Source organism: Gossypium hirsutum, chromosome A12 (assembly GCF_007990345.1).
Source record: "Gossypium hirsutum isolate 1008001.06 chromosome A12, Gossypium_hirsutum_v2.1, whole genome shotgun sequence".
In the NCBI taxonomy this organism is placed as follows: domain Eukaryota; kingdom Viridiplantae; phylum Streptophyta; class Magnoliopsida; order Malvales; family Malvaceae; genus Gossypium; species Gossypium hirsutum.
Genome location: NC_053435.1, coordinates 104,556,698 through 104,573,026, shown reverse-complemented (window position 1 = coordinate 104,573,026; position 16,329 = coordinate 104,556,698). Strand labels below are relative to the sequence as shown.

At 32.2% G+C, this 16,329-nt stretch overlaps 1 protein-coding gene and 1 long non-coding RNA gene across 7 annotated transcripts; both read left to right on the top strand.

The window, feature by feature from the left end:
- Positions 1-282: 282 nt before the first annotated feature.
- Positions 283-2,242, top strand: LOC107936399 (RHOMBOID-like protein 2). The gene is made up of 6 exons (XM_016869123.2): positions 283-816; positions 925-1,088; positions 1,162-1,325; positions 1,418-1,668; positions 1,756-1,881; positions 2,034-2,242. The coding sequence occupies exons 1-5, from the start codon at positions 554-556 to the stop codon at positions 1,865-1,867; spliced, it is 954 nt and encodes a 317-aa protein (XP_016724612.1). The 5' UTR covers positions 283-553; the 3' UTR covers positions 1,868-1,881; positions 2,034-2,242.
- Positions 2,243-3,966: 1,724 nt separating this feature from the next.
- LOC107936396 (uncharacterized) lies at positions 3,967-6,361 on the top strand. 6 transcript variants are annotated; one of them, XR_005906504.1, is made up of 4 exons: positions 3,970-4,442; positions 4,518-5,172; positions 5,249-6,001; positions 6,093-6,361. It is a non-coding gene; the product is annotated as an uncharacterized lncRNA (long non-coding RNA). The 6 variants fall into 6 exon arrangements; XR_005906506.1 differs by having other exon boundaries at positions 4,518-5,197; positions 5,298-6,001; XR_005906507.1 differs by having other exon boundaries at positions 3,974-4,442; positions 4,518-5,358; positions 5,947-6,001.
- The last annotated feature ends 9,968 nt before the right edge of the window (positions 6,362-16,329 follow it).

Here is a 16,329-nt window from a genome sequence, read left to right as displayed (position 1 = left end):
TCAAACAAATAAGAAAAATACGAATATAGATATTGAAATCTTGAGTTTCACATTTACTTAAAGTTTATAATAATACAAAGCCAAATCTAATAAAACTGTTGGAATGCTTAACGCTTTTCTAGATTTCTATGTTTAATCGTTTGACTTAGACTTCAACAATAGAAGAAGGAATGGGTGGATGGAGGTCTGTCACCATCCTTAAAATGAGCCGACTCTGATTTCTTAATGATATAATTAAGGACTATCTCATGAACTGAGAAAAAAAGGTTGTGTTTTCAGCTTCTAAGATTTAAAAAAGAACTAAGTTTCATTCTTTTTCTCTGTACTTGATGAAGCTCTCTCTTTTCCCATTAATTTATTCTTTTTGTATAATTAAATCACTCTCAACCCTCACATTCCATAGTAAAAATCGTGTAGTCCAATCCTAGTAATTTTGCTTCATTTTTTTAACAAGCAAAACAAATACTATTATTTTAACTTCAACTACGAAAAGATCACAAATTTATACATTTAAAGAGTGTAAAGGAAGGACTTTTTTTGGTTTTGAAGGAGAATGGGAAGTTGGGATCCAGAGAAAGGGAGTAAAGGTAAGAAGAAGAAAACTGATAGCAGTTACGAATGTGAAAAGCCATGGATTCCATGGCTTCTTCCGACGATTGTGTTGGCTAATATTATTATATTTGTTTTGATGATGTATACCAATAATTGTCCTAAGAACAATAAGAGATCCAAAGGAAAGTGTGTGGCTAGGTATCTTGGCAGGTTTTCTTTTCAGCCTTCCAAAGAAAATCCTCTCTTTGGTCCTTCGTCTAATACGTAATTTTCATCTATTCCATCTCTCTATCTGTTTTCTATTTACAACCAACTTTCGTAGAGGCTTTGGTATTGACTTTTCTAATATCCCTTCACCTCATTTTTCTTTAGAATGGATAAGTGGGGAGCACTACAGTGGAGCAAGGTAGTACATGGCAAACAAGGATGGAGGTTCATCACTTGCCTCTGGCTGCATGGAGGTCTTATTCATCTGTTTGCAAACGTGTTGAGCTTTTTCTTTATTGGAATACGCCATGAACAGCAATTTGGATATGGTATGTTTTGTGTTATATTATATTTTTTGGTAACGTTTCAAGTGTTATAGCTCATGTATTCTTCACCTGGCAGTGCGTGTTGGGGTTATCTATCTATTATCCGGTTTTGGTGGGAGCATACTGTCTTCCTTGTTCATGCAACATACTACAACTGTGGGTGCCTCTGGTGCTTTATTTGGCCTTATTGGGGCAATTTGTTCAGAGTTTCTAACTAACTGGACCATCTACACCTACAAGGCATGTTTGTCATGGTTGTATCATTTGACAATTTATTTCCTACTTGTTGCTTGAAAACTGATCTATGGGATTTTTTTTTAAATGTATAACAGGTTACGGCTGTGATCACATTCATAGCCATCATTGTCCTTAACTTAGCAGTAGGGGTTCTTCCTCATATTGACAACTTTGCAAATATAGGAGGCTTCTTCACTGGCTTTCTACTCGGATTCGTTTTGCTGTTTCGTCCCCAATCCGGGTGGATAAAACCCCAGCATCGTCCTGCTGGTGCTGCTGTAATACCAAAGCACAAGCCATACCAATACGTTTTTTGTGTCATTGCTGTGCTTTTACTCATTGTTGGGTAAGCTCTAACCCCGAGTCTTGGTTTAGCTTTTGCCTGTCATGTAGTGAAAACGAAAGACTTAAATTATGGTTTGGAATGATGCAGTTTCGGGATGGGTTTATTCCTGGTGTTTAAAGGAGAGAATGGAAACAAGCATTGCAGCTGGTGCCATCACCTGACCTGTGCGCCTACATCAAAATGGCCTTGTGGATACTAATGAAAACATTACCAGTACTATCAACACCCTTCACTTACATCTGCCTTTTCATTCATTCATTTTCTTTGTTGTATTTTATATACTTTCACTTATTAATTTCTTCTTAGTTGGTCTCTCCTATATAAATGCATATTTGAATAGGAAATTCATTATTATCATATTGCAGGAAATTTATACAAGATCTTGTACGGTTGTACCTGCTGGGATCAGATCTACTCCAAATTCTCGTATATAATTTCTCATTTTGTCACCGTTAATAATATATGCATTTTATTAAGGGAATTATATATTATCAACAACAATACTATTATACATTATCATTGTGTAAAAAAATTTAAAATTTATAAATACATACTTACTGATATTAAAATTAAATTGTGGTTGAAATAAAGTATCAACTAATTCTGAAAAGATAAAAAAACCGTCATGAGAAAAAGAGATAGAGAGAAAGAAAGAAAAAGAGTGTCATCATCCTTTCTACCAAAAAAAAAAAAAAGAGTGTCATCCTCTTGTATATATATGAGGAGTTAGAACTGCCACGTGGGAACATCCATTGGTGGAAGATCATCTCGTTCTTTATTAGTGAAAGCTACAATGCGATCTCATATGTTTATAATGTGACACCTGTCATAGAGTGAGTTATTGATGGGTGATGATTATCCTATTCATTACAAAGTTTATGAGAGATGGTGAGTGGACCATACCTTTAACAAGGGTGTGTAGAACAATAGAAAGTGCTATCAGGTGAGGGACTAATTCCGTGGAAATGCTTACTAATAAAGGTGGTATAACAATACTAATAATTTTATTTAAATATAATTAAATGTTAATTATAATTATTACAATTTTTTTTCTCTTATTATTACAACTAAAACCTAATTCCTAAACCTGCTAAAACTTCAAACTTGTAAATTATAATAAATATTAGCCTATGACACACGATGTAGGTAAAAAAAAATTTGTAGCAATTATATTTAAGAAAAAATTATATTAAAAATAAATAAAGATTTAGTTGACTGGTAATTAAAATTGAGATTTATCAGTTATAATAACTTATGCTCAAATCTCTTTATACGTTGATTTAAATTGATATTTATATATTTTATATAGCGTATAGAAAGAGAAAAATATTCAAAAAGATTCATTATTTTATAAGGACAGATTTTTAATCATTTCTCAATTAAGCTAGCTTTCAGTTAACTTGTAACACAAACTCGGTAAAATAAATTTACAATACTATAGATTAATTTATGACACATCCACATAAATTAAGACAGATGCTAGCATTATTTAAAAAAGATATCTAAAAATATATGTGTGAGAATTTAATACACTAATTGTACACTTTTTTTACTCCACGAACGGAGTTATAAATTTGTCACGTGTCCATTATATATATTACTATGCTCTATATATATTTCTCATCAATTCAACGTTGTATCAAATATTTTCTCAAAATATTTTTAAAAGTATATAAATTTATATGCAAAATATTAAAAAAAACTAAAAATCTAAAAAGCTAGAAAATCCAAAAACTAAAATTTTTCTAAAATTACCTAAAAATATTAACTTTTTATGTTATTATTTATTTCGAAAACTATTTATATAAATTCATTATACATGGAGTAAACCAATTGGTTCGGGTGTAGTTATCCCTGGTCTGGTTTTTCTTCTATCTTATCAATTTTTTTCTGTCAACTTAAAAAAGTGTTAACTTGGTTAATGATTTTAAGTTTAGTATTAATTAAGTTAAAACATGTTTAAATACTAATTAAATACAAGCTATCAAATTTAAGTGTTAAAAAAATATATTAACCCAATATAATTATCATACAAACTCAAATAAAATCATGATGAAGCAACATTTATCTTCTAAATTTGACAATTTTTTCCATGTTGGTCCTTAAACTTTATTTGGTTCACATTAATTTTAAAATTTGAAACTTTTTTTAATTTGATCCTTGAACCTGTATTCAATAAGATGTGATAAGGTAACACTTTGAGATTTATCATGTCATCATTGAATTTTAAATATATATAATTTCTTTATATTTTCTATGTATTTTTTATTTTATATAATTTCTAAAAAATTTTGACACATATGCAAAGTGCATGCCGTTATGCTTTAACGGATCCAAGTTCTGGAGCTAATGTGAAAAAAAAAAAAATAGGACCAATTTGTATAAAGTTGCCAAGTTCATGGACTAAAAGGTGAATTGGGCCTATTGATAAAACCATAAAACGACGTGGTGTCAAGGAAACAAATATAAGTGATAAGTGGGTTAATGGCAGTTGAAAACACCGCCCAACTCCCTCTATAACCGCATTCAGGAATCAGGGATTCCCAATTGTCCAACACCAACGGCCAACGGAATAAGAATCAACAATGAGAATGAAACCATGGGCGGGATTTCTCATCTACATTTTCAGTCTCCTCTCCCTTCAGAGCGATGTCGTTTCAATCCAGATCCTCTCAAAATCTAAGCTCGAAAAGTGCGTGAAGAGTACGGACTCCCACCACGAACTGAATTGCACCATCAAGATTGTCATCAACATGGCCGTCCCCAGTGGTTCAGTGAGTGAACTTCCTTTTTATGGTAATAATTTAGGAGTTATTTTCTTCTCTTTTATTAATTACTTTTTAGAGTAGCGATGACGCATCGATCGTGGCGGAAATGGTGGAGGCGGAGGAGAATTCAACGAACAAGATGCAGACATTACGGATTCCGCCAGTGTTAACGGTCAACAAATCCTCTGCCAATGCTGTCTACGAATTAACATTTATGAGGAAAAAGCAAACAATTGCACCTTATTTTTTTCAGTTTATTTATTCAGCAATTTATTTATTCAGGATGTTTCTTTTAAACCTCAAGGAGTTCTTTGTTTAGACCCACAAATGCCAGCCAGATGCTGGTGTTAACGTTCTTAAGATATGTGAGAGGCAAGTAACTCTTTTCATATTTCGAGTAATGTTAGAATTTTTCTTAATTTACACACGAACATGATAATTTAAGAGACCGTCAGGTTTCTGGTTATCTGGAATGGCTGTGTAGGTTGCGGGATGAGGGCGGTCACATCATCGAGCATACTCAGATTGCTTTTTAACTGTTGACATCGTATTCTATCTTAATAGAATTTCATATTATGTGAACTTAACTGTTGCTTCGTCTTTCATGTTGTAGTCACTAACTGCCTAGATAGTTACCTTTGCCTTTTTCCACGGTGGCTATAGGTGGATGTTCTCATATTTCTTGATATAAAGTGAAAGTTTTTGCTTAGTGATTCCTTGTGGTCCTCGAAGGCAGGTAACTTCATCTTGTGGAAACATCTGTGAGTGCTCCCTGTGTTTTCAGCATCACCAAAATTTACTTTTGAATGCAGGGTTTAGTCAAATCTTATTATTCTCGCCTCTATGTTTACATTTGAGCAGTTGACAAATTGGTGAAAAGGAAGGCCAACACTGTGCACTGTCTCCGTTTTCCAGGTGATTGGTACTGCCTCTCACTTACCTTATATTCCCTTTTTTATTACTTCTCTAGTTGTTATATTGTTATTGTCTTGCTGGACCAATCCCTATACCAAAGGTTTAGAAGACCTCTGTCCCATCCATTAGATAATGGATGCTTTTCATTAGAATTTTTTACATTTTGACTTTTTTTTTCTCTCATTCAGTTTAAAATTGTATATGTACTGATGATTTTCTTTCTGTAGGTTTATTTTTGAAAATGAGATTGCTCATATAAGTTAAAACAAAACATCCTACTGTGATATCCAAAAATAATAATATATCCTACTGTGAAGTTTTTGACAATTGTATATTTACTCATCTGAATCTGAAAATGAAAGCGGAACTAAGAGCTTCACTTTCTTTCACAATTCAAAATGGAAGAACTCTTGCCTCTTGTTATTTCATGCTAGATAACAGTTTTCAACTTTGTACAAGAACTTAAGTGCAATATATTGAGGTATACTGTGAAGGAAACACATATGTTTAAGTGGACAAACAAGCTTGATAAATATATATATAGTTGTTTCTGTTTTCTATGATCTCTTGTTGCAACAACTTGTTCTAATTTCAGCTGTATGAGCTTTTTCATTCAGTTTGACTGCTCAAAGGGTGTCGCCCTCATGGAGGTATTTTGTCTATTTTTGCACATGATGTGTGTACGTTATTTCCATTCATGATTCTTGACAAATAATGTCATCAAAGTTGTGAATGTTGCAGGAACAATTCTTCATTATGAAGCCCGACATTTCATCTCGATCTTTAAACTCTATCCAACAACTGATCAAGCAGCAAAATACTTTTGTTCTTGTAAAAGATTAACAGGAGGCTTTTAGCATCTTACATGATGTGCCACATGGGGTTCATCATTACCTCTTTTTATATTTCCAACAATTCTAAGATCAGTGAGATTGATTTATTTCACTCAAAATGCTTTTGCTTGATATATTGAATGCACAGCTGTTCTCAAGGACTCTGAATTTAACAAAGTTGACAGGGCAAAGTGCGAATTTAGTACTACAGCTACTACTTTTGACAATGGATCACAGGTATTAGTTTTAAGTTTGAAAACTGCGTACATGTGGTCACTTCCTTGAGATGGAAATTTATGCTAACAAATGTTAGCTCTAAATGGTGTCTGAGTTTGCTACAATGATGCACTATATGTGCATTTCTTCTCTTTAATTTATTGACTGGATGATGAAAAGAAAACTTAAGATTTTAAGAATAATGCAAGAAGTTGAAGCATTCTCAGGGATACTCTAAAGTGCTGCAGTTTTAAAAATAATTGTTACGTCCTCATTAGGCATTTTCTTCCTTTACTTGAGTACCGAAGGGAATAAATATAAAGGTTCCAAACAAATTGCATACTTCCTTTTTACCATTTTTTAACTTCATTCATTAGGCATACGTGTCAACCTTTTATGAGCATATGATAATTACTACTGTGGAAGATGGAGTTGTTTTACACAAACTTAAGATTTATGGAACAAATGTCATCAGTTTTACATTTTGTTTCAGATTACTCCTTTTCAACCGCTAAAGGCCAGCATAAGTGGTTGCCTTGAGTATCTAGAATAAATATGAAAAAAAATGTGGAGACGTTTGGTAGACTCCATCACTGGAGAAACTTGCCGGTCATTTTGGCAATTATACATGTTTTTATTTCTTCTATATATATGTTTAAATTTTATTTAGGCAGTGTTTGGAAAGCCACTTAGTAAATAGATTTAGGTATAATTACTATAATTACACAAAAATAGCATGTTTAGGTAATTATTTTGATTGGTGAGTCCTACTGAATTGGATGTAATTGGAACACCCAGTTACACTTTTCAATATCTATTACTAGGGGTAAGAATTGGGGTAATTATACACATAATTACACTCAAAATTATATTATAAGTATGAACACATATTAGTGTTTGGGATGGTTATGGCAAACAAATTATATTATAAATTTTAAAAAATTATATTATAAAAATAATTTGTATATTTTATAAAATTATAACAAAAATATCATATTATTTAAATCTTAAAAAAATCCTAAAAATATTCTAAAGTTATGGAAAAAAAGTTTAATATAAAAAATAATTTACATGTTATAAAAGTGTTATAGTATATTTATTTAAAAACTTTATTGCGAACAAGTATTGACATAACTTGTGTCCATGCTATTTATTATACAAATAACATATTTATTCATAAAAAAATATTTATAATTTTTTATTTTAATTTATTTATAAAAAATAACTTTCAAAAGTTCAAAAAAAAATTATATTATTTACAAGTGTTATGAAATGTTATATATAATATAAATTTTATATTATTTTTTACTTAATTTACACATTACAAAATATATATAACCTGCATTAATTTTTCTTCAAAGTAAGTTTATATAAGTTTTTATAATTAAAGGTACGAATTATTTGAATTGTGAAGTCAAATATCATAAGTTCGATGCTGACTACGCAAATAGAAATTTTCTTTGCACCATATAGCTTGCGAACTTTTTAATTTGAGACATTTTAGGTTTTGAAATGTGGTTGAAAAGATATTTGCTATTCTAAAAAAAATATTCATAACTTCAATCATAGGTAAAATGAAATGATCCATACTTCAAATAGTATTTGGAAAAAAGAGATCTTAATAATTTTAATGATGCGGATTCAAATTTACATGATGATGAACTTAGTCAAAATCTAACAGATGATGATAATGAATTTATGTTAAATATTAAAGAGGGAATAACTCAGCTAACATGTATTAAAACAATTAGATAAAATTACATATGTTTATTTTTCTTATTATTTTTATTAGTAATAGTATAATTAAGTATTTTTTTAGACTAAGAGAGTAATTTCGTTGACTTACTTTGTGTTATCCAAACATACCCTTACTTAAAGAAGCCATTGTGTCATAATGTACTTCCTATCCTGGGCAATTTACAAGAAAAAACCTTTTTTTTAATAATTACAGAAATGGGCCAACTTTTTGATTATTTACTGGAAAGGGTCGAATTCCCCAAAAGTGCTTCCACGTTAGCGCGATGTCAGGTGACATGTCAGCAAAATGCTCCTCCAAGGTTGCGTTTTGCCCTTTTTTATGGTTAGAATTTTTTTGCATTTAGGGTTAGTGTTTGGGGTTAGGGTTTTAAGGTTTAGGGGTTATGGTTTTTAAGAAAAATAAATAAATAAATTAGGGTTTGGGGTTTTGGATTACTTAATTAAATTAATTATTAATTAAAAAAATAAATTAGATTAGGGTTTAGGGTTATTAATTAAATTATGAATTAGTTTTTTAAAATAATTTTGTGTTTAGGGTTACGAAAAAAATACATTAGAAATAAAAAAATTTCTACAGTAATTTTTGAAAAAATAAATTAGAGAAGATGTATCTGAAAAAATAATTTTGAGAAGACGTTTCTGAACAAATTGTGTCAAAAACGCTTCAAGCAGGATGCATGTCAGCAAAAGTACTGAAAAAAGCTCCCACGTGGGCGCTTTTTTTTTACAGTAGTTTATGAAAAAATAATTTTGAGAAGATGTTTCTGAACAAATAGTGTCAAAAACGCTTCAAGCAGGATGCACTGTCAGCAAAAGTACTAAAAAAAGCTCCCATGTGGACGCTCTTTTTCTACAGTAGTTCCTATTTGGCCTAAGGCTATATATGAGCCAAATTTTATTCTCAGGATGCGTAAGTTACAGCAAAAAAAATTAGAGACGCTAAGCAGAATAGAAATTGAAGATGAGTGAACGTATTAATGATGTTATTTACTATAGTGGTGAGGTCCGTCACACCGAGAACGACGTTGTTTTTTTTATCGAAGAATACAGTGCTACTGGTTTTTAACCAGAACATAGATTTGACAAAACTTCGTAAAAGAATTAGGCGTAAAATATTCGGAACGACGCCAATGAAAGTTTTGTCTATTAGGTATTGATTTTGTGCTTTTGTTGATCCCGTGACATATAACTCGTTCGACATCAAAAGTGCTCGTAGTTTGGAGGCAATGGTGTCGACTCATCTCGCTATTGGATCACCCTATATTGAGTTATATGTACAATTTTTATTGCTAAATGATGTATTTGCGACTTTGACATCTACTGCTATTAGAAAGGAATACACGACCCCTGCCCAACACTCCGTTAGTGGGTTGCAAAACACAAAAGCACCCGTGTTTGGTAGCAGTATGGAATACACAACCCCTACACAACATGTAATACCCCAAAAATTTTTACAGTGAAATATTATCCGTGATATAGTAAAATAAGGAAATAAAGTGAAAAAAAAGGAAATTTTGAGTTATGTCAATATTGGAAAATATATTATAATATATTAATTCAAGAAAGGACTAAATTGCAAAGATGAGAAAAGTTTTGTTGCACAAGAGTAAATATTCAAAATTTAATAGGTTGAAGTGTAAATATAAAAAAGTTGAAGGACTAATGGTGCAAATATTTTAAGGGTGGAATGATCTAGAAACCAAGGAAAATTGATGAATTAAGACCAAATTGAATAGGTGAAAAATTATTAGGGACTAAATTGTAATTTTACCAAATTAAGTGATGACTCAAGGATGGAATTCTACAAGATCATGAAGGGCGAAATGGTCAATTAGTAAGAGAGAGAATTCTAGAATGTAATGATTATGTTGATGATATTTTAAATTAATTAGTTAGATAAATATTATTTTATTAATATTTTTATGAGATATTTATTATTATTATATTATTATTTATTTAGTATAAAAGGAAGGAAAGATGAAGAATTATCATCATCTTTACTTTCCCATGCAAACCAACGTAAGAGAAGAAGAAGAAAAGAAGTTTTTTTTACAATTTAGTCCTTCCACCAAAAATTCATTATTTTCACCTAAAAATTGAAAGAATTTCCATAGCCATCAAGAGATAAAGATAGCAAGGAGATGATGGGGAGCAAGAATATCAAGTTGGATTCAAGAAATAGAAGCTGGAGGAGAGAAAAAAATCAAGTTAAAGATTGAAGTCAATAAGAAAAAGTAAGAATATCAAGATTTCAATATATTTTTAAGTTTAATATTGTTGAAAAAACATGGAATTGATGTTGATTTAGAGTTTTATTATACATGGTCCTATGTTCTTGTCATGTTAGTGAAGAGAAAATAAGAGAAAGTGATGAGAAATAGCGTAGAAAAAGAAAATAAGGGTGTTATAAACATGGTAATTAATATCTTGCACTAAAACAGTTCTGGACAGCAGCAGTAGTCTAACTTTAAAAAATCACCAAAAATTGTAGAAATTGAATTATAGAATGAATAAATATTAAATTAAATATTATTGAGTCTAGTTTCTTATAGAAGAAATTATGTAAGAAATGGAATTGTAAATCATGAGATATAATAAATTTTGTGAGACAAGGTCAGAATGATTTCGGGTTCCCCTGTTATAACTTTGTAAAATCATAAAAAAAATTGATAAAAATAATTATGGGCTTAAATTTATATTTTTAGAATCATAAATGAGTCTATTTTCAATAAAAACAAACAGGAACATCATTCAAATCCTGTACTAGGAGATAATTAACTTTTATTGAAAAATGGTCAGAACTGTCAGATAGCAGAACATGGGTAAATTTAAAGAATAAACTGTACTTATTGGCTAAACCAGAAATTCTAAAAATTTTATGGTAAGAAGATATATGAGTCTAGTTTTATGGAAATTTATATTATCTTAATTTGGAGTTCTTTAGCTCCATATATAAATAATTTAGTGACTATGACACAGATGGACAGCTTGAATATTCATAAAAGTAAATAATAAAGATTATAAATAATGTTACTTACAAGTGTGTTATATACATTAAGGATGTGGAATGGAGAGGAGGAGAAGGAAAATATATATGAATATTCAGCTAGCATGACTAATTTGCATGTTTTAGGCTTAAGGACTAAATTGAATAAAAGTAAAACTTCAGGGGTAATTTTGTAAAAATATCAAAAATGACCAAATTGAAGGGAATGAATTGTTTTATTATCTAAATTAATAAATTGAATGAAATTATCAATTTAAGATCAGGTGAAATTTTGGAAAATGGTAAATTACCAAAATACCCCTGAATCTTGATATTTCTGCAATTTCGCCAAGTAAGTTCGTATAACTTAAATTATATTTTTAAATACTTAAAATGTATGTTATTGATGTGATTATGATTTAAATATTCCTTGTATGAAAATTGATGAAACATTGATATATTTGATAATAAAGGGAAGAAATCCTGGTTAAACGAAAAGGAATTGACGGTAAAAAGGATCTAGCCCGGACGAATGATCCTATCCTGATATAGCCCTCCTGAAGAATATGTGTAAAATGGATTTAGCCCGGAAGGGTAATCCGAATTAGGGTCTGAATTTAGCCTGGACTGGTAATTCAGATTCAAGCTCATTAGAGTAATTGTCGTTGCAGGGGATTTAACCTGGACTGGTAATCCCGACAATGCTCTATGAGTTTATATTACAGGGGATTTAGCGTGGACTGGTAATCCCACTGTAAGGATGAGGTTCGCGGGAGTGTGCTCATTGATATGAAATGTGTAAGACCATGGTTGAAAGATACCATGGCAACCTGATATGAAATGTGTAAGACCATGGTTGAAAGATACCATGGCAACCTGATATGAAATGAATAAGACCATGTTTGAAAGATACCATGGCAACATGATAGAAAATGAGTAAGACCATAGTTGAAAGACACTATGGCATCATGTCAAAGATAAATAAAACTGTGGATGGGAGACGTTATGCCATCTATTGAACAATTGATTTTCAGGTAATATGTATCAGATGACGAATGGTTATATGAAATGGTTGTGTGAAATGTTTACAAGAACTGGTTATATGGAAACATATGTACAACATAGTTGTATGAAATAATTATGAAAATAGATAAACCTAATAAATATAAGTACATGGAATATAATTCATGTTAAGTTTGATATAAACTATTACCGGAATAAATATACATAAAATATATGGAAATGGTGGAGCATGAAATATTGATATAACGAAATGAATGATATATGCTTATAAAGAAACGGTAAGAGCATGATATGTTTCATGACATGTACATATATGATTATCTTTGATATGTTGATACAAGAAAATTATGTAAGTTAAGACTATTATTAAACTCAAGTGCGATATGTCCAGAAAATAGGTATATCAATGTTGAAGTTATATGAAATATGTGCAAATATACTAACAATGTTGTTGTTTGATGCTTAGACAAGTGCCAAGCTATTGATTGAATGGTAACATGTTTAATTATAAGGAGCATTGAAATGGTAAGTACTTAGATGAAAATATAATTTAAGATTTTGTGAATTTTTTTCTATGATCCTGATTTAATTTCGGTTGGTTTTTAATGTGTGTTTTGGGTTTCAAGGGCCCAATAGAGAGGTGTTATGATTATTTTCAAAATATGAATAATAAATGACTTAGAATTGTCTGAAAATGTTCAGTAAACTCCGATAATGCCTCGTACCCTATTCCAACAATGGATACGGGTAGGGGTGTTACACAACACTTCGTCAGTGGATGGGACATACACCTTGGTGGGTCGATGTTTGATGCTAGAAATACGTACTGGGGAATAACATTAACTTCTAGTGGTTAACAATCTACATCTAATTGGGAACGTTATGAAACGCCTAGAAGAAGGGATGATGTACTCCCTACAAAGTCCACCGGTGAGGGGACCTCGTACGTTGCAGATGGTGGTGGGTTAGATAATAAGTCTAATGTTGTTCCACCTCGAGAGCCCAGTCCCGATGGTGCAGAAGTTGTATTATTTTCTGAACCAGAGCCTATTCCAACCGAACCTGAAGACATTGAAGGGGGTTCAGATCAAGAAGAAGATCCACATTCAGGGCATATTCGCCTCCAGCCCACATGCATAATGTCGATCTTTCTGTAGATGATGCGTTAAAGTTTCTAGATCTACCACACAGAATGCGTGATCATACAAGTTCATTATTGGATTCAGGTGAATTGGAAATTGGTAATGAGTTTTCCAATAAGGATAGTTTTCTTGGTGCATTGAAACAATATAGCATCATGAATGGGGTTAACTACCACGTGGTTAAATTCAAATCTAATAAGTTTGATGCGAAGTGTGCAGTGCAAGAAGGTACATGTTCATGGAAAATCTACGTCTCATTGAGAAAGAACAAGGTTGTGACATATAAATAAGTACAAACGTTTACATGTGCTGGAAATACAGTATTTAGGGTTTTTGAATAATATTGTTATTATGTAATGTTGCATTATTTAATGTACTTCGTTGACAGGTGTTTCACAAGATCATCCCAAGATGGATTCAGATATGTTAGCTAGCTTATTACTACCGACGATGAAGGCAGATCCCAGGACCTCAGTACCTGTCTTAATTGCCAATATTCGTAGCCAAATGAGGTATACGCCCTCTTACCGCAAGGCTTGGATAGCTAAGTAGAAGGCGTTGGAAAATATGCATAGTGGGTGAGATGCTTCATATAATGAAATGTGGCAGTGGTATCAAGTGCTAAAGAGATACGTCTCGGGTTGCATAATAGACCTTGAAATGACACCTACGTACTATAATACGTGATATTAGTGACAGGTTTTAAAAATTTATAATTAATCGTTCTTGAAACTAACTATTATCACGATAAAGGCAAGTGTACCTATCGAATAATAATATAGCTTTAGCAAGACCGGATTGTCGAACCCAAAGGAACCAAGAGTACTAGTAATTACTTTCTTTTTATTATCTAGTCTAAAAATTAAAGGATTTGTTTATCTAAACTAATTAATTAAACTAAGGGTGCACAGAGAAAATTGGGGAAAATCATTTGGGAAAACTCGACTAATTAAGGCAATATCCAAGGAAAAATCCACCTAGACTTCACTTATTATTTGACTCTGAATCAAAGGATTTATTCATTTGACTTGATCTGTAGAAATCCCTAAGTTATATTATTATCTCTCTTGAGAGTAATAACGTCTAACCCTAGGTTGATTAATTGAAATCTCTTTCTAATTAACACCCTAGTGTTGCATTAACTCGATCTATGGACTCCCTTATTAGGTTTCACCCTAATCCGGCAAAATCTTGTCACCTTATCTCTAGGCGTGCAAACAACTTCGCTTAATTACGACAAATGTACTCTTAGATAGGGACTTTTGCTCCTCTGAATAAGCGTATTAACTTGAATCAATATCCTAAAATATTAAAACAAGAATTAAGAACACATAATTAAGAACAAGTCAAATATTTATCATACAATTCAGATAATAATAACAAGATCCGTCTTAGGTTTCATTCCTCTTAGGTATTTAGGAGGTTTAGTTCATAACTAAATAAGAAAACATTTGAAAAGAATAAAGATAACAAAACATAAAAAAAACCCAAAACTCCTGAAGGAAATTGAAGGGAGATCTTCAGTTTTGACGATGAATCCGGCTTCTGAGTGGATTAATCGACTTTCCTTGAGTAATTCCTTGCCTCCTACTCCGTGTCCTCCTTTCTAAGTGCCTCATCAGGTGTTTAAATAAGGTTTAGAATGCCTAAGAGCCCTCAAAAGTGACCTTTTCCGAATAGGACTATACTTGGGCTCGATAGGGACATGCCCGTGTGCGATTGCTTCAGACCGTGATCAAGGCTGTTAAATAGGCATAGTCGTGTGGTCTACCCACGTGAGAAAGTCCAGGCCGTGTTAATTTCCCATGTTGACCCATTTTCTTCTTTTTTGGCCCGTTTCTCGCTCTTTTTACTTTCCTACGCTCACCTAAGTATAAAATATGAAATTAAAGGATTAGGAGCATCGAATTCACCAAATCTAAAGAGAAATCATCCATAAATGTGCTAAGCATGGGATAAAAATATGTATAAATTACGATTTATCATACTACAAAGACCGATTGCTCCGTGAATGCGAAGTGTTTAAACGTCTATTTTAGAGCTTTAAGCAATGTCGAGACGCATTTCTATACTGCAAGCCATTGGTACAAATTAACGATACCTTTATATTTGGTAGATATACCCATCGGCTATTGCTAGCTGTGGCACAATATAGTAGTGGGAGAATCCTTCCAATTGCGTTTGCAATAACACCGGGAGAATCAGCTGACGATTGAGATTTCTTTCTTTTTAGGTTTAGGAGGCATGTCTGCCCTCAACCTGATATCTGCGTTATATCGGATCGGGGCACTGGAATACTAGCCAGAATTGAGCGACAGGGAAGCCTATGGTATCGCACACACCATCGGTATTGCCTAAGGCACGTTGCGTCTAACTACTATGGGCAATTTTGATCTACAAGTGAAAAACGACAAGTGACCAACATAGGTATTTAATCTCTATTAATATAATTTTGTTTGTAATATTGAATTTATTCTAAATGGAATAGTGGTATGTAATTTTCGCTATGAACTTATTTTGGCAGGGTATGAGATAAGTAAGGATCGTTTTCATGAGATGTTGGAAGTTTTGCGTTCAGTTAACGAAGAAGGCGCAGACTACCTCTGTAACATACCTTTCGAACAGTGGACACAAGCATACGACGGCGACTACGATATGGTCATATAACCTCAAACCTGGCTAAATGCATAAATTCTATTCTAAAAGGAACGCGTCATTTGCCGATAACATCGGTTGTGTGAGATACATATTTTTGTTTAGTAGCACTATTTCCAAAACGAACAGCGAGTTATGAATGCTAAATACAGAGAGGCCATGTATGGTGCAGGAATGTATTGCAAAAAATTAACAAGGCGAAGGCGCGGGCGAACACCATGCACATAATATGTCACGATCGAGACAACCTATAGTTTCGTGTGACGGAGTTTGATAGACTGCACCAAGGTATTACTGGCGGGCAATATCGTGTACGCTTGAGAAATAGGACTTGCGAGTATGGGAGGTTTGACGCATTTCATTAT

What these genes read in the sequence shown, in the direction of transcription:
- LOC107936399 (XM_016869123.2), top strand. Translation starts at nt 554, where the DNA reads ATGGGAAGTTGGGATCCAGAGAAAGGGAGTAAAGGTAAGAAGAAGAAA. An exon ending in TGAACAGCAATTTGGATATG is followed by an intron (nt 1,089 to 1,161) that starts GTATGTTTTGTG and finishes TTCACCTGGCAG; the next exon opens with TGCGTGTTGGGGTTATCTAT. An exon ending in GGACCATCTACACCTACAAG is followed by an intron (nt 1,326 to 1,417) that starts GCATGTTTGTCA and finishes AATGTATAACAG; the next exon opens with GTTACGGCTGTGATCACATT.